General features: G+C 36.8%; 1 protein-coding gene across 1 annotated transcript in view; it reads left to right on the top strand.

Annotated features, from left to right (window-relative positions):
• Positions 1 to 7,451: 7,451 nt before the first annotated feature.
• Positions 7,452 to 25,688, top strand: part of SPAG17 (sperm associated antigen 17) — a 78,687-nt gene continuing 60,450 nt past the window's right edge. Inside the window, exons 1-6 of the mRNA XM_031056711.1 lie at positions 7,452 to 7,490; positions 8,266 to 8,406; positions 9,187 to 9,246; positions 20,643 to 20,774; positions 23,080 to 23,107; positions 24,492 to 24,665. Of these exons, the coding sequence (XP_030912571.1) occupies positions 7,452 to 7,490; positions 8,266 to 8,406; positions 9,187 to 9,246; positions 20,643 to 20,774; positions 23,080 to 23,107; positions 24,492 to 24,665 (574 nt within the window). The remainder of the gene's footprint in view (positions 7,491 to 8,265; positions 8,407 to 9,186; positions 9,247 to 20,642; positions 20,775 to 23,079; positions 23,108 to 24,491; positions 24,666 to 25,688) is intronic.

Here is a 25,688-nt window from a genome sequence, read left to right as displayed (position 1 = left end):
CGGAGGCCCAGGGGGCCCGGGAGGGCCGTGAATGGTCCCGATGTGCGGCGGAGCCCCCCGGCCCCTTTGCCCCCCGCCACCAGCGTGGCCCTGCGGGTTTCTTTGCTCCTCCTCTCCTCGGCACTTTCCTTTCTGGGCTCTGGGTGCCAAGTTTCGGCTCGGAGTGAACTTTTTATAAACTGCTGAACAACGAGGTTTGATGGAGGTGCTGACACAGCATTAACTGTAGCGTTGAAAATGTGAGGCTGTAATTTTCCTGCCCGAGTGTGTGCAGCTAAAAGGCACTTTTTTTTCCTTTTTATTTTTTTTTTTACTTTTACAGAGTGTGAGGATCTAAAGGCATATTTAGGTTTCCAGGTTCTGTGTAAGCAATGTAATTCTCATAAATCTTGACTTGCAAGAGAGAATTTGGTTTCAAAATAGGGCGGTAGTTTAGCAAACAATAATATTTATCTCACATGTGTTTATCTAGCACGGCTTCTACAAGTGAGACAAATTGCTTCCGAGGTTTCCTTGTTTTCTGGGTTCCTGTTGTGCCCTAATTAAAAAAAAAAAAAAGCAGTTTTGTGTTTTAGCTGATGTGGGTTTGTGTTCTGTTGGTTTTTTTTCTTTTAATATGCCAGCAGCACTTGTTAAATATGAGGAACTTTTAATTCAGGAGGAGGCTTTTAAACTGGCTAATTGCTTTTCCTGAAAAGGCCGCAGATGTCCAAAAATCTCTTAAATATTTACTTGCTTTTACTTTTATTTGGTAGCAACCATATAATACAAGTTTAGGCAAACAAGACCACTTTTTTAATAGCTTAGGCTGTTTTTTCCCATTTTTCCCTAGGACACAGATATTTCAGTAGAGTTCTAAGATGCTTGAGCCCTTTCTTACTTGTGAATCTTGTCTCTTCCCTTCAGGGAAACATCCCTGAAGCGTAAGAATGGGGTGAAGGTTCAATCTTCATTACCTACTCTGTTCCTGTCTTCCTCCAGTGCTTACTAGCAAGGTGCCAATTAGTGATTATGGTTTTTTATGGTGGTGTTTATTGTGGCCATGGATATTGTGCAATTAATTCACTGAACAAGGTGCTTTGTATGCTCTGCTGCCTCTACACATAGTTTATTACATTTCTTAAATGCGAACCATTATACTGAAGTATTTTTAAAGGTAGGGAAAAAATGCTCAAAAGTTAGGAAATGTCAAAGTTGGTATTATTCTGGACCACTCATTGAGGCAGATGGAAAAAAAATGTTGAATGTTCACTGAACGGGGAACGAATTCTGTTGGAAAAGGTATGTGATCAACTAATTAAAGATTATCATAATTCCTGTACCCATGGGGGCTGACTTGAGAGTCCTTGTTTCCATAATTCTGGTATTGTCTGACTGCTTTCTGTTCCAGTTAAGCTAATTTAACTTTCCCTGCTGTGCTGTTCACAGACAGAGCCTTGGGAAGTTGGGAAAAACTGTCCCCTTGCTGCGGTCAGCTTAAACTCAGGCTTCTGAGATGCTGGGCAGCCACTGAAATTTCTTACTGCAGGAGGGTTCTTATTCAGCTCTTACAGTCGTGGGCAAGAGCACACTCGGTGCAAAACTGTCAAAGGCCAGCAAATTTCTTCTGAGCATGTGTGAATCAAGATTCATCAAGTGTGGCCAAATGTGGGTGTACATAATGTAAATAAACATGCTCTGTAAAAGCAAATCTTTGACACAAGTACGGCTCTGCTGCCAAATTTAATTCCTTCCTCTTGAACACAGAGAGCATTGAATATCTTAACTACTTAATCACATAGGGGTTTTTATTAAAGGATAAACATGATTTTTAAAAATCAAATCTCATTCTGCAAATAGTCTAACCACACTTTCCCTCACCCCACTCGCCCTACCCCAGTAATCATGCAACATACAAAGTTTAAACCCAGATATATAAAGCTCAGGAACTGAAAGCAGTCTGTAAAAGAGAGTGTTGAACAGCTTGGATTTGAGATCTCACCAGACATAGTGCACAAAACTTATTTCTTACTCATCCTCAGTATTGTATATGAAATACCATATGTATTGGAAATTATTTGGGAGATGACAGGAACTCCTATCAAGTAAACAAATGTCTCTCCTCATAATTCATATATAAAGAATTTTTATATCTGCTTGTATCAATTTGAAAAATATTCTTTCCCTTTATTGAAGGCAAAGGGAATTTGCTACAACTGGTTTTAAATTGTACCAGATAGACCAAGTGGTGAAATTTCACATTTTAATGTGTTTATGACTTACACTATTTTATTAGTTCAATCTATGAAAAGCATTTTACCAGTGCTGTTAAGATTTTTATGAATGGGTATACTAAGTAAAATATGATTTAAATGGTATTTACTAACCAAATAATTGCTTTTACTAAATGCACTGTGAAAACTGGCAAACACACAACTTAAAAATACATACAAAGGAAATATGGATTTTCCAGAGGCTCACATTATAGTTTATGTCTATCTTTCTTGTTTGCAATGTGCTATGCAAAAGAACATGGAGTTGCAAATTGTATTTGCCTTCAGATATTTATAATCTATTTTGGTTGGGCTCGCTACAGAATTAAATTGCAAAATATAAATTAAGATTCTTAAGTAGTTTTAAACTTTGCATGTGTTAAGTAGCTAAAGGGTGATATTTGCTAAGTGAATGGTGAATTCTGGGCAAATACATCCCTTAATTGAGATAACTGTCATTTATTATTTGTTCTTATTAACTAGTGTAACTAAGCATAGCAGCAGTAAGCCATGTTCTGTGCTGACTTTCCATCTGTATGATTTCTCTCATTTCGTTGGCATTTTAGGGCCTGAAAATTGAACTTAAAATCTTGTGAAACCTCTAAAAATGTTCTGAATAGGATGGCTCCTCTTTTGATTGCTATTTATACTACTTCATCTTCAGAGAAAAACTAACGTTCTGTTGAGCTTTGATATTCTCTCACTTGCCCATGTTGTACAGCAAAAGCTCAGGCTCTTAAGAGCAAAAGCCATTAGTAGATGTGGGTGTGTCATCAGCAATGGAAGTAGGTCTGCAGATTTCCAAGCAGAGATGTCACCTTAAGGCTGCAAAACTCCTGATAAACAACTTTTCTGAGTAATGCCAGTTGTATTTCCTGGTTTACAAGCTCCCTCATTGTTGAAAGTAAAGAGTGCTAGCTAGAGTTGTTACGACTGTAATTGTTCATAAATCACTAATTGATGCTCAGATGTTTTGAGTTTGAGTTTTCAAATGTTTCTTCTCAGCCCTTACAGGTAAATTTGAAATTCTGCTGTAATGAAATGAAATTACTGGTTGTTGTCCTAAGAGAATAAAAACCCAAACAATCAAACGAAACAAACACACAGTGGGCAAAAAAAACCAAAAAACCCAAACAAACAACCAAAGAAGCAACCAAACAAAAAAACAGTAAACCCCACAACAGTAAGTACCGCAAAAATAAAATTACATATACTCAGATTGTCTGGAAATAGGAGGAGGGTAAGATGGCTGCTTGATGCTTTTCTTGGCCAAAGAGATCTAGAAACTGGTACTGAAAAAATAAACAATATACCTGACTTGTTCAACTGTCTTCCCCAGAATAGCTGGCCTTTTGTGTCTGGGAAATGAAGCAGAGAAAACAAGATACATATAAAAAGGAAGAAAAAAAATTGTGTGCTGCATCTGCTTTTTTCTTCAATGTGAATTAAAATTAGATATTTTCTTAACAGACCTATGCTATTCCAATACTCCTGTGATGAAGATATACAGGCTATGTGTACTGTTTTTTAAGAGCTGGGAAAAATCACATTACAGAGGAACACAATGGAGCCTTGAGAGCAAAATCGTGAGAAGATGAGGCACATTCTGTGTTTTGTGAAAGCAAGGATTTTGGACAGCCATTTGCTGCTTACATGGAGCTTCCAGAATTAGGTTGATCTTGCGGATTTGGAGCCTCTCCAGCTGAGGGACATACAAGTTTCCCACACAGATGGTTGTTTCTAGCACCGAGAGACTTTGGTGCATTTCAACTCTTTACATGGCCAGGAGTTTTAAAACCAGGACAATGTCATTTGTAGCAGTGGTTGTCGCTGGATGTTTTCCAGTGAAAGTGATCTGGCCTGCCCTTAATTGGAGTTTGTTTCAGATTGCTTAGGCAATATTCAATTGCCAATGCCACATTTCCACCTTCAATTTTCTTTTAAATTCACATTTGAACCAGCATTGTTGATTCTGTGGGATATCTGCTCCCTGCATTTTGGTCTTCTTTGTGCAGTTTGTAGTGCTCATGTTAAATTCTCAGTGGCAACCTCCCTAGACTGTTTCCATGATTTTCCAGTAGTTATTTTTATGGCTTTTTCTATCCTGTTCATTAAGCTGGGAATGTCATTTGAGGTAGCCTTAGGGTCACTAATCTGTCCTCTTTCAGATCCTTTCTCAAGCCTTCATACTACAATAACATTTGAAAGAATAAAACTAAGTAGAGGAGCAGTTGTATATTGAGGGAGAAAATATTTTTAGAGTAACCATATACATTTTACTACTTTTCCTTCACATTTTTATGTTGTGATTTTAGGTGGTGAGCTGTAGAAGCAGAGTCTGTTTCTTCTCTGTCCTTTCAGTGCCTTGAACATTAGGGATACTGTTACAGGATTGATAATATAAAGGCAGTATTGCAAAAATATTAGATTTTTAACCTCAGAAAATAGTCCAATCAATTAAACACCTTGAGCTGTGTATTTATGCTGCACATTGACTACTGGCTTCAATTCATGTTCTCAGTGTGCAGCTTTTCTGAAAAATGATCTTTAAGGGCTTCAAAACTGGTCAGTCTAGAAATAGATGTCATGCAATAATGACTCCAGGAAGTCTAGATCATTATTGACTGTGAAGATGTGTGTTCCTACTTTGGATATTTACTAGCTACTTCCAGCTCCCATTCCCAGGTGTTGCACTTTTTAAAGAAAAGCTGTTTCTTTTCTTCATTTAGCACTAGGGAGGTATAGGCTGTCTCTAATTATAATTGATTTTTTTGCAAAAACCTTGTATCGAGCTGAATATACTTCTGTAGAATTAAGTAAGTTTATAATTTTCACTACCAGTTCAGTTATCTTGTAGAGGCTCATTCCATGTATTTTATTTTAATGTATTAGCCAATGGTTTGCCTATAGTATGAATATTCTCATAGCTGTTCTGTGCAGCAGATTTATCACCTTGTTTCTTTGAAGCAGAGCATTTCCAGTGGGAAGAAGATGTGAGATGTGGCCCACTAGATGATAATTTCTTCTTGGATAAAAAAAATCTGGGGTTGGATAATTTTGTTGGCATAAGTCCTGTTGTGTTTTTTTAAATATTAATTTTGCACAATCAGGACCTACCCTGATGTTTTGCTTTGCTGCTTTATCACAGGCTGCTGAGAAGGAGGGCACCACAGTGAAACAAGGAAAATTCTCTTTTCTTAGAGAGGCTTATAGTACTTTTGTGAAGGCAGGTCTCATTGCTCAACCAAAACTCTGAAAATGCCTGGGAATTATATGGGCTAGAGAATAAGAATTTGGAGAAGGAATCTGAGGATGGAGAATGCTTGAAGTGGGATCCGATAATGAAACTGGAGACTAGCTGAACCAAGAGACAGAGGATGAGAGCTGGGGAGCAAGTCACAGGTGGGGGAAACATTAAGACAAGTGATGTAGCTCAGGAAAAGAGAGTGGAAAAGGAAGGAGAAATTAACTAGGAACGGTTGTGACCAAGGGGTGGAAAAATAAGAAGAGAGAGGACAATAAGGAAAACAGGTTCCACGGACATTGTTGTTGCAGTGTTATTAATTGGTCCTAAGCAGGATTTATTTGTGGGCAGCAAGCTATTATTATGTTAAGGAGGAACTAAAGAAGGCATAAGGCAGGGGTTTAGAATTCTCTGATAAATATATATATATATATATATGAAGAACTGCAGGAAGTTGTGGGAGTAAGCTCTGTATTGCTCTGCTGGACCATGCTTACCATAGGATCCTGAGTAGAACCTGACATTCCTGATTCTTGCTGCTCTTAACCTGTCAGCATCTCTCTGTGAGACTTACTGGGCCTTGTTTCCCTCTCTTGGTGGTCCCCACTGAAGTGGGCAGTGTAGTGATAACAATTGCTCCATTAGCTCATGCCACAGGTAGATGGTTTTTCTAAAGATTCTGTGTGTGCTGGTCAGCACTGGGAGCACCAGGATACTGACACATGAGAGCATTTCAATCTCAGTTCTGAGAGCCTAGGAAATTATGCATTTCCACACAAGCATGGGCATCTAAATACTTCCTGTTCAAAGAATGCAGAAGTTTACTGTCCAACTCTTGACAGGTATACAGTGATAGTTTTAATCCAGATTAGCTGCAACTCCTGTGCATGTTGACAATATTGGAATACCTAGAGCTCTTTCACAGTGCTGTGCACCAGTAGCTATCTTGCAGCTTTAGGCAGAAAGACTTCAAACAGCAAAATGAAATTCAGTGTACTTGATGCAGTCCCCACTACTGCTGCCACTTCTCCAATGAGCAGTGTCTGATGCCCTAGTGCAGCTGGACACTCATAAATTCCACCACATTTGCACACTCCTAGAGCATCAGAGAAGATATGCTTGATCTCTCTAGCACTTCATCATTTAAAAAACTTGAAGTTTATTTTGCGCTGCAATAAACCATCAAGGAAGTTCATGATGTGTGGAGCTATAGGCACCCTTTTGGATTAGTTATCTGATCTTTAGCTACTTGCAGTTTCACTTAATGACCCAGGTGATCTTTACATCATTTTTGTTTTTCTGAATATTCTGTGGTTAGAAAAATGGGGCATACTCATGTGATGATATCCTTTGTTACCTTGAGTGTTTGGCAAACCATTTCCCACTATACAAACATGCACTGTTTTGAAACTTAAGTCAGCTGTGGCTTTCTCCCATCCCAAGCCATCAGTTACTCAAATTGCAAACATTTGCACAGGCTTTTCACAAGCTAAGAAAAGGAGCAAATGAAGAAGGATACTATAAAACTGAAAGAAGATGCTTCTCTTACCATCTGAATCTTTTTCTTAGAATGGTCCTTTTCCTCACTTTACCATAACTCAGCTCAGGTTTTGCTCCTGTTCTACAAGAACTTTGTACGTAATATAAATATATTAAAATATTCAATATCCTAAAGTCACCACCCTATCTTAAATCTTGTAAAGTCTTTCTTTGCTATGATGCACACTGGACTGTGACTCTGCTCTGATTAATGTGACTGTCCTGGGACTGCCTTGATCTGACTGAATCCCTTTCCATGTTTACCTTTATGCAGTTGCGTTGGTAACCTTGTAGTTTACACATGCAGACATGCATTGAAAAAAAAGGGTGATTCCTGTACATCACAACCATTACAAATGCTCCTAGTTCAGCCAACACTAATGCTGTTAAAGAATACTCGAGAGTGAGATGTAGACATGCTGGAGATAGTGACTCACTCTGTGAAAGGGATTCCAGTAGGAATGTGAAAGACAGTAACCAGTAAAAGTTGCTTAAGTTACATAATTTTTAAGCTTTTGTGGATGTACCTCTCTAAAGTGTTTCAGTCTTCTCCTGTTCTGCATTTTTTCAGTGCTGAAAACATTTTTTTACATTACAATAATGTGCATGCTACTGCAAATGTTTGAAAACTGCAAGTGTTTTTAACTTATCAATATTGTAGTGTACAACTTGCTATTGGTAAGTAATTTTTCTTGATTCAGAATATTTAGTGAAACCATGCAAGACCCATACTATGCATAAATATACCTTCATAAAACATCATAAAAATAATGCTACGACGTACAGAAAATAGTATCTGGGCATTATCTAATTCACAGGATGAGGGAGCTGGAAATTGCTAATTTTTTTCTACATCAAATAATCACAATAATACATATATTCAAAACTCTCTTCTTGTTTGCTACCTGAACTGTCAAATCTGCAATCCCATTTAAAAGTTAGTACATCTTTGTGAGATGCTAATGCATCGTTTGCATGGGAAAAGGTTTAAGGCTGTTAGTAGGCATTTGTGTTTTCCGTAGCATAATGCTGCCACCTGATGGCAGAAAGAATTGGGACAAACTAATAGGGGCTTTTTCGAGTTGCATGCAATTTCAGTGATTAATACAGTGATGTTTAATATGTCTTAAAGTGACATAAAGCCATCTCTACAAGATTACTCTTTGAAACTGCAGAGGACTTTTGTTGGCATGAGTTTTAATATGTTAAATATTTTATTTTGGAATATAGGATGACTGGAAGCCTAGCATCAGTTTCGTTGTCGGGACCAATATTGAGGATGAAATCCACACCCAGGCTCTGGCTCTTGCTGTGCAGGTGCCACTGCGAAAACTCTTCAGTGTGGTAACATCTGAAGACCTTTACAAACAGGTATTTCAAGAAAGTAACTTTTAATAATGAACCAAACTGTAGATGTCACTTCTAGATCCTGCCTTCTTTGGTCTGTGGTAATGATAAACCACTCTGTGGACGTTTCAAAAATTACACTAATTCACAGAATCATTAAGGTTAGAAAAGATCTTTAAGATCATCAAGTGCAACCTTCGAACATCACCTTGTCAACTAAAGCACAGCACTAAGCACCATATCTAGTCATTTCTTGAACACTTCCAGGGATGGTGACTCTACCATCTCCCTGGGCAGACCATTCTAACACTTGACACTTTTTGTGAAAAAATTCTTCCTGATGTCCTGCATGAACCTGTCCTGGCACAGCTTGAGGCCATTTCCTCTTGTCCTGTCATTTGTTGCCTGGGAGATGAGGCTGATCCCCACCTTGCTACGAGCTCCTTTCAGGGAGTTGTAGCAAGTGATAAGGTCTCCCCTGAGAAATGGATTTCTCCAGACTGAAGAGCCCCAGCTCCCTCATCCACTCCTCATAGGACTTACTCTCTTCTTACTAGCTTCATTGCTCTAATTCATAGGAGTTAAAAATGGGAAAAGAAAAGCTTATGATGTAAGCTGCTCTGCTCCGTGTAAATTAAGTTTTGTTACAGACTTTTCTTAAAGGTGCTGATCAAAAAAACTCCCTCCCTAACGTACAGGGTTGCCCTAAGATGATTCCTCGCTGTTTTGGAGTGTGGGTCTAGTGTTTGTAAAAGGGAATAATGAGTAAAGTACTTCAGGTAATGAATGTTTTATTTATTGCAGATCGCAGAATCTGGGCGTCCAAAGGGAAAAAGGGCTAAGGATGTGCCTATGTACCATGAGGTAGGTTAAAACAGGTGTTGCAGAGTCAGTACTCTTTTACACTGAAGTGTGTAGAGCTGTGTGATTTTGTTATACATTCTTGAGTAAATGCAAATTTGTTGGCTCTAGCTGGTAAAAACATTCAACCATCTAGATACTTAAACTGCTTTGTTTTTGTGATACCAGCAACATTCTGTCAGACTGCTGAGTAGGTGATGATCAAAATCTGTTTTCAGGAATAAGAGTTTCGTTATTGAAGGATATGTTACATGGTCATATTTTGATGGTGATGTCTCAAATTACGGAAAACCTGTCAGACTCTTCTGTCTCAGACCCTCCCAATAATTTAGAAACTTATACCTTCATTTATGGGTATGCAGTCCCCTATACGAAACACTATTCTGTGTGCTGGTACCCATGATAATCTCAGTTTGATGTAGCCTGATTCATCTAGTGGGCTATGTCAGCAGGGTTTGGAGTCATGCTTAGCACAAAGAGTACTTCCTCCTACCCTGTTAATGTTTTACTTACAGCTTGAGAGAGGTGATAAAATCCTGTGATTAATTAGAAGATTGTTTAAAATTTTCGCAGGTAGAGTTTTATGGTCCTTACAGGCCTGGAGTGTAAAGAATTTTGGATCCCTCTAAAAAGAGTTTGTTTGTGTTCTATTTCTGCAATGACTAGTAAACTTTTTATGTGTCTCAGGTTTTGGTGGACTTTATATCAGTACTTTTTAGCTGCGGTCTGTTTTTCAGTAATGCCAGGCTACTATCTGAACAAGGCCCTTTGGAATTATTTCCCACTGAAAGGACTGTGAATTTGATGCAATTAACCCTCTTCATTTAGGACTAGCCTCCCAGGCAAACTCACCCTTATATTACCTGGTATGAAAAACTTCTTCAGTCCTGCTTGACAGAATGATTTTGAAGTCTAGCTCTAAGCAGAAGCTTTGTATGATACCTGTATTTAATTACTAAGAGCAATTTTACTTGTGAAGTGGACACTTATTAAATTCCAGCTGTCAGTGCTGTGTCTCATTAGCTACTTACTTTACTCCTCAAAGACATTTTTTTCCTCCCCTCCTTTAACACAGAATATAAAATGCCTGTTCTGACCTTTTGCTTGGACTCAGTTTCCGTTCAGGCTGTAGCAAATTAAAAGATTGATCATGTTGCCACAGCATTAAGATCCCACCTCCTTGGGCAGAATTTGTTCCTGAATATTCACATACATTCCATGTGCAGTTTGAACAGTCAAAGCTTTCACTGCTTCCACTAGCAAAGGTAAACAAATACAAGGTTAGCACAAAACATAGGGTTGTGAAAAGTTCTTCTGAGAGGAGCATTTCTATCATTGCCACATACAGTTCTCTGTGGCAGGATTCAATGTGCTGCCATTTCTACAAGTTTCCATATTCATTTTTAGAGGCATTGTTTCATGACATTCAGTGGTCTTTGGACATCTGACATGTAACATGTGTGTGAATTTGGGACTAATGACATGCATAGTAATGTGGTTATTATTGGTATTAGTATTAATATAGTTACCCATGCCACTGGTCTTACACTTTGCATCCACTGAAATGCAGGGGTTGCATTGCAAGCTAATTATATCATACTAAAATAATTCCTAATTTTTTCCCCTTAGGCTTTCTATAATTTCATTGTTTTGTATCTCATATCACTCTTATTGTACAAAGTGAAAAGGCTTAGGGCAGGGTTTACAAATATGTAGCTAAAAGATTTCCAAATCCAGGAGAAGTAGGTGTCCAACACCTTTTCTGACTCTTTCATGACTTGATGGGGGTAGAAGTCCCGCTTGGTAATTTTGTACTTAAGCATTTAATTGAATGATGATAGACTGATTCTCTCATAAAAGTGCTGAGGAGTTAATTTTTTCCCCTTATATTTGAAAGGGAATATGTTATGCTTCCTGTAATATATCAACAGATTTCATAATTTATCATGTACAATTTTTCTAACAAGAGCTACAACTAAAAATATATGTATTTTATCATTAAGGTGTGTATTTTTTATTGTTTATGCACCTGTTTGTTGGGTCCATTTTCTACTAAGGTTAATAACATCGTGTAATTAAGATATTTTGCCACTACTAAATATGATAGTGTTGTTAAGATCTGATTGTTGAAAGATGCCTCTGCCCAAATTAAGGCGCAAACAAGACCATATGCCAAAGTAAATGGTACAGATTTTATTTAAAATTAATTAAGAACTAGAAGAGAGGGGGGAGAGAGAGAGTTCAAGTAGAAAATAACACCACCCATGGATCCAGCCTTATCCTGTTAGTCCTTCTTTGCTCTGGGCTTTTTGGTGGTGGGAGGTCCCAAGGTCATTCAAAGCTTTTCATTATCTCTATATTTTAGCAAACAAAGGAATTAATGCTTGTTGGCTACAGTCTTCTTATGCTATTGGTTAAAATACCTCACCTCTAATGCTGCTTAGTCTGCATGCTCAGTCTTTCTTTTTGTCTGATACAGTTAAAAAACAAACTCATCCTTATATCTGCTGGTATCTGTTGTCTCTTATTTTTTTCCTTTCTTCATTGAATCTGAAATAGTGAGGACTTTTAAATTACATTATCCAGGATCTTCTAATCCCACCTGGTTTATGTGAATTATCTCTGATATTCACATGGGATAAGCAACCAAACATAAGATTTCAAATTTCAAAGATTTCACAGAAAGAGTGGTCAAATACTGGAATCATCTACCCAGGGAGGTGGTGGAGTCACCATCCCTTGATGTGTTTAAAAAAAGACTGGGTCTGGCACTTGGTGCCATGATCTAGTTGAGGTGTTAGAACATGGGTTGGACTCGATAATCTTAAAGGTCTCTTCCAAACTAGAAATTCTGTGATTCTGTGAAATCACATGCTGGAACTTTAAATATTTAAGCAGAAGACAATACAAAATTTTGACTACATATCATTCTTTCTGTCATCATTGGGTGAACACAAGACCTGTTTGATTCTCCCGTTCCAGATCTGCACGACCGACTGTTTTCATACAAAACCTCACTTTATTTTACCTCCTTGCTGACCAGGAAGCAGTGTCAGCTCAGAAACTTCAAACCTTTGGATAGATAAAAGCAGGAGAAGCTCCAGGCTTACTGTCAAGATACATACCAGCCAACCCTTATCACTAGGCATACTGAGATATCAACTAGTTGTGCAGTTTCAATAAACAAACCAAAGAGATTCCCAAACTAGATCCTTCCTTTGCCAAGCATAATATGCATAGTTTTGCTATTAAAATCCAGTTCAGTTGAGTGCTTGCATTTAAATCTTAATTAGCTCATGTTTTGTACAGCTCATTTAAAGGACTAAAAGGTAATTGGTTAGAAATAGAATCGTATTGTTTTAAAATTCTTTATGTTGTACATGTTTGGGGTTTTTTCTTTGGGCTTGTTGGTATTGTTATTGTTGTTTTTCCCCCTAAGATTGTGATGCCATTATCCTTGAGAAATTGCATCATGTTCACAGTACTTCCTGCCTTAATAAGCAATAGACTGTAGATGCAGAAGAATCCTTGAGTTTTCTGGGTGTACAAGAAACAGATTCCTCTTCTGTCACTTCCAAAACAAAATATATAACCAAGATATTAATAACTTCTGTAGGATCGTAAAACATAACAATTAACAAGCCCAAGTTGAAAAAAGTTAAATAAGTTTAGCCAGGAAGCAGTGGATGTAAAGCATCTTTCAAGCATTTCTGTGAATTGATGCTTTGTTAGGAATGTGTAGAGTGTAGACCTATGAAGTAAAGGTTGCTGCTGGTAAAATTATTTGAAGTGCTGATCACATTATGATATAGAGAGAAGGTCCACTTTAGATTGGAACCGAGTGTGTGTTTCCTGGGATAGGTGCTCCTACTATATCAGGAAGTGTGACATACATTTGTATAATGTAATATGTATAATTGTATTCTTCTTATATGTAATTATAGTTAGGTAATAGACATATTTAAAATATGTTTTAAATGTGTGTGCATGTGTATAATTATTCAAAACTACCTTATATTACTCACCCCAGTGGCCTGAATTTCATTTTTAAAAAAGTTAAGAATAGATATTCTCTTTCTAAATATCTTTCATATCCTCTCTTCAGTAGGTCTTATATACCTTATACCTTTGTATTACCTTATATCGTTCTATTGTCTATGCCCCTTTTTTAGACTCTCATTATTGTCTCTAACAATATCTTCAGAAAAAGGAATAAGGAGGGTAGCACTAGGGATATGGAGTATGCATTTATTTGTTTTCATTATAATAAACTCCTAGGGTAGAAAAATCAAAAATGTTGGGTTTAGCTTGATGAAAGGGGACTTTTAATGTCAGAGACATAACACTTATGGGAAGGAATATTTTCACCCAAGTACAAGCTCAGAAGAGTTGTCTGCCACTGCCAGAAAAGCAAACCAAGTAGTAGGCAGGATATGGAGCACTTAGGAAAACAGTTTCAACCATAATGTTAGTCAGGAGTGTTTTTAAGAAAGCCTTTTTATTTCTTGTGGAAACATATAATCAAAGCTTTCCTGGTTTTGTGTAAGTGTATAGATAGTGTATAGATTTTGACACAACACCATAATAAAGGTTGTGGTCAAGAATAGGCTTTCTCAAAAGTAAAGATAGCCCTATCAAGAAACCAAACCTCACTCTATATATGCATGTCAGTAGAATTCTGTTCTTAATACAAGTTAGAAAGATTTTGTTTTCATTCCAATTGAGCAAAAACAATTTTAGAAGTTGGTGTAAAATGGAACAGCTCAGGAGCCAAAACTTATCTGGTGTCATTGTTTTCATGACAGGGTTTGACACTAGAAACAACCTTGGCAGCCATGCTGAATGATTAGAAGGATAGAAAGACTTAATTTTATTTTTCATTCCAGTACAAAATAAATTTCATACTGCACTCTTAAATGTCATAATAAAATGGAGCAGTTTTCCAGTCAGCCTTTGTCAAGTGGTATTGTGTGGATGCGAGTGAAGAGAATTTTATTGCAGAAGGACTTGGCCCTTACACTGTGTGGATACACAGATGTTTAATGTGTACACTTGGGAATTGTTGTTAAATGAATATGCCTTTTAGGGAGGTACTGGCTTCAGGGAAGGTTAAGGGACTTTAAATCCTGCTGTGGGTATTATTTACTCATCTGTTTTCAGTTCTTTTCTATCTGTTATCAAGCTCCTATCAGTTTATACTACAGAATATAGGATGCTTTATAAATGATCCACTAAATGAGGTGGTGTATTTACCTGAGTTATTTGGTGTCATATCTTCTGAGGAGGGTTTATCTACTCTGTCTGCTGGTTCCTGGTATTTAGGTCAATCTACTTAAAAGAATGTTAGGGAAAGTATCTGTTAATTTTGGTTTAGCATGTCTTTGCATCAGCCTTTGCCATTGTCAGATCATCTGATGCCACTGCATGATCAAGTGGCCTGTGTAGTCCTTTAAGTTATCAAATTGTATGGCTTCCATTCGGATTTAATTTTTCCATGAGAGGAAACCATTGTTGCTATGAACCAGGCAGTTCTATAAATTGTAGCTGTTCACTGTCAGTTTGGGTGTCTCCAGTTCAGTATCCCTTTCCAGGAGTATGTGTCATGTTAAAAAGTACCAGCATTTCTAAATGTTAAAACTGGGGGAAAAAGTCTCAAGCTTGAGCAGGAAAACAACCTGTGTTTTCTAATTTCGCTTCCTAAAATTTGGGCGGCCAAGTTCTATTATTTACATGAGGCAATTGACATGCACATCTCCTAGTTTCATTTCAGAATAGTGAAATGAAGTCCATAGTTCATAGTTCATCAAGCTAGGATTTTATAAACGTGCATCATTATTTTATTACTGTTAGTTGTAATTATTTGACCTGAGGCCATTCGTAATACTCAAAATGTTAGCAATTTATTTTCTAGGGAAGACAATTAATAACCTTTTGAAATTCATCTACCTATTTAAAATCTGCTTTAGAACACTGGAGACACTTTGGGTTTCCTTCACAGATTACAAGAGTTCCTGCCTACATGCAAATTGGTATCAAATTCCTGCTTTTTCTGTGCAGGTTTTGTTGAGATGTCTGTGTAACTAGAGGAAACAGCAATTATGTCTGTGAGAATGTCATCCTTGAAATGTTAGAGGGACTCTCTGAAGTAGCCGAAGGCAATACTGTCTTCTGTTTTTTTGTCTTCAAAGTATTAGGTTCATTAAGGACAATAAAGTGTATGACATTCTTCTCAAGTACAGCAACTAATCCTAGAATCCTTTGTCTCCAAATTTAAAAAAAAAATCTCAAAGCCCTGTTGCAAAGCTGGACCAACCAAGGTGGAAAGATCCTGCCCAGTTTTCTGGTGCCCAGTCTACAAGGCTGTTGGAACTACCTGGCCCAAATATTCTGACGTGGCTTAGAAAATTCTGTCAAGATGTAGCTGGATGGCTTCTGCCAGCACAAGGTTTGATGAAGCAATTTTATTTCTTAATCTTTTTGTTCCACTTCTGATTGGGTTCTCTTCCTAGCCAGATGCAATGTTAGAGAAGCGTGACTAAATCTTTTAGCTTTGTGGTGTTCATTGTGTGGATTCAGTTGGCTGAAATTGCTGGAGACAATTTAGTTCTCAGAAGCTTAAAATATTCTGTGCCATAATGGAAAGATTTACTGGGCAGATTCATCCCACTGAAATGTAAACATTTAAGTATTTGATCATAGCAATATATCCCTTCATCTGAGCACAAATCACAACAGACTGGCCTGTCCTCTTTTTCTAAAAGGGTCTGGGTTCTGTAGGGGTTCTTCTGAAATCACTTAAATGCTGTTTCAACTATTGCCTCCCAATCAGTGTTAAAAGAAAACAGATATATGAAAGGTCATGTGAGAAAAAACCTTCTTTGTGCATAGAACTCCTTCCTGAGAGAGCAGTGCTAATACCTGATCGTTCCAGTCGCTGGATATTTGTATCCCTTAAAGCAGCTGGGTTTTCATAGCAGCTAATGGTCGGGGAGCCATAGGAGGTGTACATGCCTGATGGTGAGAGCTCCTGTATGAGCTCTCTAATAAAACCCTCCTTATTTTTATGTATTTCTCCTTTTTTTATTGAAATTGGGTTATTCACCATTTCTGTTTTTCTTAAAACACAATATAAGTACTTGACATAACACTGTGCATGTGTGTTAGAAAATTCTCATAGAGCATCCCTGAGATCATATCAGTTAAAATGTCCCCTCGGGTTGCAGATTTTCTGTAGAGAGAGGTTAGAGAACAGTGTTTCTTACAATGGATAATTCTAATAGGTTTCTGCTAACCAGATCAAGCTGTGTAGTGTTTTGGCAAAAAGCAGACTCACTCACATGAGTGACAGGTTATTTTTCTAGAGTACAAGCAGCCATTTGCTTCTGCTTTGAGAAATGTTCTCACAATAGAAAGAAAGATATTTAGCACAAGAACAGCATTCATATTTCCTCAGTATTGCTTCATTTTAATAGGTTAAGTTGAAAGAGCTCTGTGGGGTACAAGGAATCATCAAATCCTCTTTAATTATTTTCATTCTCTGGAATACATCTTCACTGAGTAACAAAGATGACTCATTTGGCTGGTCTTAGGTTTTACAGTCTACCTTGTGGATACATAAGCATTGCATGGAGCTCTGCTCAGATATGTAATTGATTTATTGATTTATGTGAGTCCTTAAACTCTCTTTGAACTGTGAGTCATTAATTCAGTAGTGAAAAATAATGATTAAGCAAGTGGTCTTTTGACATCATGGGTGGGAAGAGGTTTTGAGAGTTAAAATGAAGTTAGGTGAGTGGTCTTATATGAGAAACTGAATTCTTTCAACACACTGGAGGTGTCATCTGAAAAAAAAAGTTGTTTCAGTTAGCTCAGATCTTTCCTGGTATTCTTTCAAATGATTGCTTTAGTATGCTTTAGTCAATGAAATGACAATGACAGAGTCAGAAGTATTTAATAGTACATTTAAAGAAGTCTTCTTTAGAAAAACAAAATATAAGTATGACATATGCAGCTTTTGTCCCCTAGTCTGTCTTCAAAGTTGCTTGTGAAGGACTCATAAGACTGACAGCAGATTTTAATATGTCAAGATCACTTTTTTCCTGTGCTTTTATTATTTTGCTCAAGAAAATATATCTGAATAGTAATTACCAGCTTGATTGTGTAATCCATAGAGCCTCTTGACTGATGACTATCCTGCTTCAAATTAACTTGAACTGTGTCAGCAACTATGGGATTTTACTTATTTGGTTCTTCTAGGAACTATTATGTTTCTTTGAGGAAGTGTTAGATGAGTCTGAGGCATGTGTGATGGTCTGGATTTCTTATAATTTCAAGAATAAGAGGGAAGACAGGGCTTTAGAAAGCTCACTCTGGGTATGGGAGAACTACACTGTGAAGTGGGCTGACCCCTGTTCATAGCAAGCAATGTTACTGCTGCCCGGTAGTAATAAAGCTGTGAAAGTTTATAATTTAATTTATCTTTTTGGAAGGTTTTCTTATTGTAATTTGGCAGCCACAATTGTTCTGTATCTTGAAAAAAGAGGCATTTCAAAGAAAGATAGCACAAAGACTCTGGCTTTAAATGTTCCCCTAACTTTTAAGACCTATCTCCTTTCTCAATGGTGCTGACATCTGTCAGTGGTGTAGGGTCGCTTACAAGCACTCATGCAGTGTTTGCGTGGCTCCAAATACATGCCCTTTGCACCAAACAGCTAAATCTCTGTGTGCTTCATACTGCCACCACATGAGATCAAATACTGCATCACCAAAGCCTTTCTGCGCTTCACCAGTGTGACCCCTGCTGTGTGAGGAATTCTAAGTTTCCTCTTGCCTTAGAGGAAAAGAGGCCCTACCTAAGTTTGTCCATCCAAGTTTCCATGGTTTCTCATATAAGAAAAAGATCATCACTGGTGGGATGAAGTATAGCCAATCAGTAACAAATCCACTTCACAGTAGGTGAAAAGCTTCCTTCTGTATTCCTACCCAGTTTTTGTCTTGAGGTTTTTGTTTGGGTTTTTTTTTTTTCACTTGAGGCTCTGTAGATTTTTAACTGTTTATGCCAGGTGCCTGCATAACTCACAGGACCACAGATGAAGTAAATATGGATGTGTAATAAATTTAATTTCTTTTTATCTACTGTGCATGGATTGATCTATGTTCTGTCTTTAGGATTGGTTTTAATTTCCTCCTGTATAAAGCATATTTTACATTTCTGCATGAAAAGATATTTGCTTTCTTTGTATTGCCAAATGTAGTGCACTCGTTCTGTCTTTGTTTTATTTGTGTGACCTCTTTCCACAGTCATGGAATGTATTCCTGTTAAATAGTTTTGGTTATGTTTCTCATGGCTCACATAAGACAATTTGTCCTTCCTACCCATTCTACTTCAGCAAGGCTCTTCATTCCTGTATTTTCTATCTACAAAATACGAATAATTATTATTATAATAATTATTGCTTTTGACTGGTAAAATGTTTCAAAATTCTCAGGAAGAGTGGGGTTTAATAATCTAAGCATTTTTTCTTCTTCCATTAACAATAAATCAGCCACTGTCATTAAGCTGAGTTACTATATATACACTTTTCAGGAATCCTTCCAGAATCCCTCCATTTCCCCTCTACTGTGTTTCAAGAAATGTGCAACTCATCTACGTTAGACCAGTGAGAAGCATCACTTTCCACCGGTTGTTAACATCAATTCTAAAAAAAAAACTTTATGAGAATGTTTCTCTCTGAGGGAAATTACTGATATGATATTTCTACCAATGTCTTTTTCTTTCAGAGCACCGATTTGTGTGCCTAGCTCTGGGTGACTATTTTTTGTTGGAATAACTAGTAGGTCCTAGTGTGCCCACAGTGTGTGGTAATTTTTAAGTCTTGTTCTTAATACGTCCTTGATTTTCTGCTCTGGCTCTGATGTCAGTGGGTCTTTCCGGAAGCCTTCTATGATTGGCTTGTTGAGCTAGTGACCAGTCTTGCTTTGAATACAAAACATGCAAAGCAAAACTCATCTTAATCATGATGTATCTTCCTTTGTGTATTTTAAGATCATTAGATTTATTTGTATTGCAAGAGCAGGATTGTTGTGGAAGGGTTTTGAAATGCATATGTTTTGGTTTGTCTCCCTGTTATGCAACTTGGAAAAGATCTGAATTTTAAGACATTTCTTTTTCTGGTCCTTTCTTTTGTTTGCATGAAACAACGATTTGGCATATAATGGTCTGGATTCTGATTTGGCTTTGCTTTACTCAGAGAAGCATTTTAGTGGCTACATTTAGGTGAGAAGTGAAAATTTCTAAACTAGGCAAGAATCTATGAAAGCTCAAAGCTAATGGTGGTGTTTGCATTAGACAAGACACAGTTCGGTGAGATGCAGTGTGCACCTTCATTGTCTCAGTATTAGCAAGCAAAATTGACACCATATGTGCCCAACTGTAATTGCTCCATGAGGAGAAAAGAGAAACATGTCAGAGCATTTGAGTAACACCTAATTCAGCCCATGGTTATAAATAAGGCTGATGGTTGCTTAAAAACAAAAGTAAGAAAATATTATGGTTATATTATTCCTCAACAGCGCTTCCTACGTAGGTGAACTTTATTACAGAGACAACACAAGTAAAAAGAAACATATAACAACTTTTTAACAGTATTTTTATGTTATTTTATTTTTTTCGCAGTAAATAAAGTGGTTATGAGGCTCCAAGGAAAACGGCCCAGATGTTAGTGAGTTGTATGAAATTTAGTGGAAACAAGCTGTAAAAAACATAGTCATAAAACAGCCTGTCAATACCACACATCTGGACAATGCAGCTGTATGTTCCTGCTGCTGTCATCACCCTAAGAAAACTCAATAGCCTTATTTCACCCCAATTAGGCTGCATACCAACAGAATCAGAATTACACAGGGAGGGGGTGTGTTTTCACCAAGACAGACCCTCTCAAATTCCCTTCAAGAAGTTTTTATCTTTCATTTAGGGCTAGTCCCTCAGACACTGGTCACTTTGTAAACAGTACTGCAAACTATTCCCCTTGATTTGCTATCTGTTAGGTGCTTTTTAATTTGTTGCTTTATAATACGTAGTTGCTCAATGTTGTTTCTTTGTTAAAACCTAAAGAGAATTACATTTTCCTGTGAGAACTCTGTGTCTGTTGACTTTCTCATAAATTGTAGAAGGTTTTTTCCATTCTAGTTTTATCGCACACTATAGCTGAAATAACTTTATTTGAGGTCTTTGGAACCAAAGAATAGTGGTGTATCTGGAAATGTGGCCATTTCGACCCACACATGGTACAATGTGAGATAGCACTTGCTCATTTCAGCATGTAAATAAATATGAGTCAAGTGCAGTATTAAATCTATGCAAGTAGTAGTTTTGTTGCGATTTTTTTTTTCCTTTGCAGGTGATGGAATTAGCCAAAGCCTTTCTGGACCAGGGTGAAAAAATTCCTGTAACACTAACTGGAAAGCTGTTGAAATTTCAATTACTTTGTCTCAAACAGAAGGCTATTCAGAGAAGAGAAGAGGAAAAGAAGGTACTATAGTATGCCCTAGGAACATTACATTTTTGAAGACGCTTCTATTCTATGGTGTTGCTTCCATAAATCCAGCTTTCTCCTCATCTTTGGCTTTTTAAAACTGTAATTAAAGAGAAATGTGATTAGAAATATTTTTTAAATTTGATTAGATTTTGTGCATGAAGTTCTCAATTACTCAAATGCCAATGAGAACATGAGGGAAAAAGAGAAAATAAAAACACTATGGAAGAAGTCTTTGCTAGTAATGGCTTAGCTTAGTGTTAGGACCAATAGAAAATAGAGCTAGGAACAGGCTTCTGCTGAATGAATCCCTGATGAAGTAAAGGCAGGAGAGGTTGTTACTTGGAAGGTATCAAGGATAGACACAGAGCAGACTATGACAGAGTTCTTGTTATGAATCTCCTCTCTGGAGGGAATTTGGAGAAGTTATCTCTTCCATCCTCCAGCACTAAGGCAGGATAATATTTACATAAACTATTCCTGGCAGATGTTTGTTGAACCTTTTCTTAAAACTTCCCTGTGCTGTGTCTTTGCTTTTCCATGGCAACCAGTATTATTTCTGAACCATCTCTGCAACGCGAGCATTTGAAAAACGTTTCTGATCCTACCAACCCTACTCTCATTTAAATCTGTTTGAGTTCTCCCTGTATGGAACAACACTACACTCCATTCTACAGAAATCTATTACATATTTAACTAACAAACCCAAATATGTACCATGGTTGTTCATTTTTGATTATGCATGTTCCTCTCCTCTGAACTCGCTCAAAACAGTACATATTTTGAAGTCCACTTCTCTGAACCAGGTACCACATTTTCCAGTGTTCCTAAAACTTGCTTCCATTTGTCTCTGAGGTCGTCACTACTGGCTCCAAGATTGTCTGGGACAGATTGCTTATTTGTTCTAGGAGGAATTTCACCAAGCTTGCACTGAATCACAGATCAGACCTCTAATTTATTTCTAACATCTTTTGGAGTTGTCAGTGGTACATTTCAACAACTTACTGAACAGTTGGTTTTGCTATAGTCCTTTTCCAACAAACATTCATGAAACTGAAGAAAGTCAGTTAATTATCAGAAAGTCATACAATTGCTGCAGTAAGTTTACCCCGTTAATTGATCAAAACCTATAGTGTGAAGTGTGATGATATGGAAACCTAAGGAGTCTGCGCATGTAAAAGATGCAAGCAGAAAATAGTTTAATGGATTTTGTATAGCTGAAAAATCTGTGAATTTCTTTATCAATAGTTTTACTTGTTGGAGAAGTTGGTGCATGAAATGTAGCACGCAATCACAAGAACATTAAATGCTGGGTGATTCCATTAATATTGTGTCCTGTTCCCACAGAATTCAGTTTATTAGGAAATGATAATTTAAACCATAGAAATATATGAAGAATATGAGAAAAATAGTGTGTTTTCAATCTGAAAAGAAATTGAGAGGCTGAAGCTGTAGAATAGATTGTTAATAGTGAATTGGAAAAAAAATGCTTTTTTCTTAGATAGCAGTCAATTCTTGTAAGTAAACTGTCAAACAAAACTTTGAAGTTTAATGGCAATTCAGTATTAAAATGGAGTCTTTAGAGCTTTGATTTAGCAAAATTAGTCTTGTAACTGTAATTTTATTTCCCTGGTTAATTGGTAGATAGTCAATATTGAGGGTTGAAGAGTCTCTGGCACTTACAGTTACTTCTCTGTTTTAGCCAAACTGTCTGCAAAAGTTGTCACCTCCTTTGAAGTGTATCTGTATCAATGTGTGACAGGCAAACACAAGTGGAGCCGTTGAAGGAGAGTCAAGAATTGGAAGGCTCTTGGATATTAGGATGCTCTGCAGTACAGACTGGGCAGAAACTGACTTCTAATTTAGAGTTCTATCTCTAAATTGGCTGCCATAGAATTTTTAATCCTTTCCAACTAGCTTGTACAATACAAGTTCTGTTGCCAGCAATCTGGGTGTTGAAAACAGGATTTTACTCACAAATCAGTTCTCAGAAAGCAAACATATCTGTCCATGGGTCTTTTTCTTAAATAGATACCTAGAATGGATCAGCAGAACTAATACAATATGTAAATAACCAAAAATAAGGCATCCTGTATTTCATTAGGAGCAGGAGCTTGTCATAAATTGACAGGCATAAATATTATGCAGAAGAGAAGAAGTGTGTCTGAATTAGAAAAGTGTTTGAGGTAGTAAAATTTTGAAATGTGAAGCTTAAAATAACAAAATTGCAGAAGTTAATGGATTATTAGAAACTCCACCAAAAGCTGCACCTTGTAGAGAAGGAGAAATATGACATTAAAAGGAAAAGGAAAGAGTCCAAGAAAGGAGAGGCTCTTACTTTCTAAAGTATTTAGGTCAAGTAATGTTCTTTGTTAGAATCTTGGCAAGTCCATAAATGTCTCTGTTTATTTAAGAATTACTTAAAATTATGCAGATGCAATAGATCAAGTTGATTGTGATCTTTGTGGCATGATGATTGTATTATCTGTTTGATGTGTTCATCAGCTTAGAATTCAAAGAAGTATTATCAACATTTCTAATTTGAAATGTCAAAGGTGGAACAAATTTGAAAGAAAGTAATGAAAGCCTCCAAATCCTTCATTACACAGTGGAAATAGTTTCAAGATTCTGTCAAAGACATTTCTAAATTTTACAGAAAGGAAATTCAAGAAGGAAGGGAAAAGCAGGAAAATATTTTCTGTTTTGATTTTAAATTTGAACAAAATACAACTTCCGCAGCTGGAAAGTCTGCTTTTCAGCTGGATCTAGGGAAAGCAACTATATAGAGTTAGCTGACCTCTCTCATTTGCATGAAGGGCTTTCCTAATTGCTTTAATAGGCTTTTAAGTGGCATCAGGAGGATTGTAACTATAAATTAAGTTAATATTTTTTTAAATTTAATTTAGCTTTCTAATCCTGAAATGTAATTTTTGCATAGTTTTAATGTAGTAATTCTGCTGGGCAAAAATAAGGTGGACACTTTCTTGCTTTACAGAACCTACTTTACCTTAATATTTTTTTAAATTTTTTCATTTCAGACCTACTCTCAATTTTTTTGGATTTATAGAGTGAGGCTTTGGGACACTTAAAAAATCTTTTTTTGTCCTGTACTCTTAAATTACTAGGAAGAGCTCTGTGTAGGTGTTTTTATTTGAAGATAATGAGAATGGCTGAGTAATATCCTGTGTAAAAGGAACACACAACTCTTGGTTCTAGTTTACATTAGACAGATATTTACATCAAAGAAAAATAGTGGTGGTACCATTTTACACCATAGTCAAGAGTGTTAACAGAGATGTTAAAGATATTAACAGATATTGAATTTTTGCCATATTTCCTTTCAGTCCAAGGAAGGTTTCTGGCTGCTGCAAGTGCTGTAGTGGAAGTAACTAAAGCACTGGGGTTTTTTACTCATCTTTCTACCCATATGCATTTTGTCAATTTGGTAGGTAAAATGTCTGCCTACCTCTTGCAGTTCCTTTTTAATGTGAAGTCTTAGCATTATGACTGAGTAAGAGCATCTAAATAATCGAATGTGTGTTTGAGTAGGAAAAAGCAGGGTGTTCAAGACAGCTCCACCACATGAATATTATAGCAGCTGAGAGGGAAAAGTGTGAAAATAAAAAAGTTGAACACCTAAAGTTTTGCAACAGTCTGACCTTTGTTCTTCACAAAGGCTTTAATGAGACTTCATTTATTCATCTTGTCAGGCAGAACAGCAGCAAAAAGAAAAAGAGAAAGCAAGAGAAAAAGAAAAAGATAAGGTATCTCCTGATAAGACAAGTGGAAAAGACAGTAAAGGAAAAAAGTCAGTGTCATCATCCCCTGTTAAAAAGGACACCAAATTCAAACAACGGGGAGAAGTGGAAGTGAAAGACAAATACATTGGTATGTAAAATATGATGATATACTCTTGGTAAACCTTGGAATACTTAGTTTTGTTCCATGTTGAAAAGTCAAGATCTATTTGGCAATATCAAAATTTTGCCACTTTGCATTTGAAGTGTTCTGCTCAGTGTTAGGATGGGTTGTGCAGTCCAAGAAGTAAAATACAGATAAGTTACATGTGGCATGTCAACATCAAAATGTTTGGGCATATGTAAGACTACAATAAAGTAGCCAAATAAATCCCACAGAAAGCCTATCCTAGAGAAAGATTTCAGAATAATTAAATGTCAGTATCCAAAGGTGGCTTTCTCCTTGTACTGTAGTTTAAAACACGACTGACAGAGTTGACAACCCTGTCAGTGAAGAAATTTTTCATTACTTCCACTCTAGGCTTCCCTTTTTTATATTTGTTGTAATATAGCTGTATAAAGAAAGAGAAAAAAAAAACATGCCTTAAATTCAAAGACAGTCTATATCTGTTTCTGGTAGCTAGCAGTCATTTTATAATTCATCCCTAATACATTATCAGCTTTCTGAAATTAAATATTTCTGCTTTTGAGTAATATTGAGATTACTTGCATTAATGTCTTTCCTCTTTTGCATATGGACTAGTCACTGATAATTAGAACTGACTGACTGTTAGGCATTTGTCATGATTATTAGCATAATCATAACTATAATTTTAAAATGGCAGGCAGTCTTCAGCATGTACGCATTGGAATTTTTGGATCTCTGTAGGTGACTGTGCAGACACCTGTCTTTTTTGTTAAAAATAATTAATGTTCAGTAATTGTATGTGCTCATATTTTTTCTTCCTGCAGTAACTGAGACATAAATTTATGTATTTCATTTTCAGTACTAGGAGTGAAATAATAAGCTAGTTTTCTTCTGGTTTTGATTTTTACTTTATGCAATGTATGTGCTGGACTGTGGTGGCTGATTCCTCAGTCAATCTCTCTCTAAATTTCTGTGTTATTTTATGTTTAGCTAATATTACAAGCAACAGAGAGCCTGCTACTCCAG

The sequence above is a fragment of the Geospiza fortis genome, unplaced genomic scaffold (genome assembly GCF_000277835.1).
Source record: "Geospiza fortis unplaced genomic scaffold, GeoFor_1.0 scaffold1, whole genome shotgun sequence".
In the NCBI taxonomy this organism is placed as follows: Eukaryota; Metazoa; Chordata; class Aves; order Passeriformes; family Thraupidae; genus Geospiza; species Geospiza fortis.
Note: the sequence above shows the minus strand (reverse complement) of the source record. Positions and strands in the feature narration are given on the sequence as shown.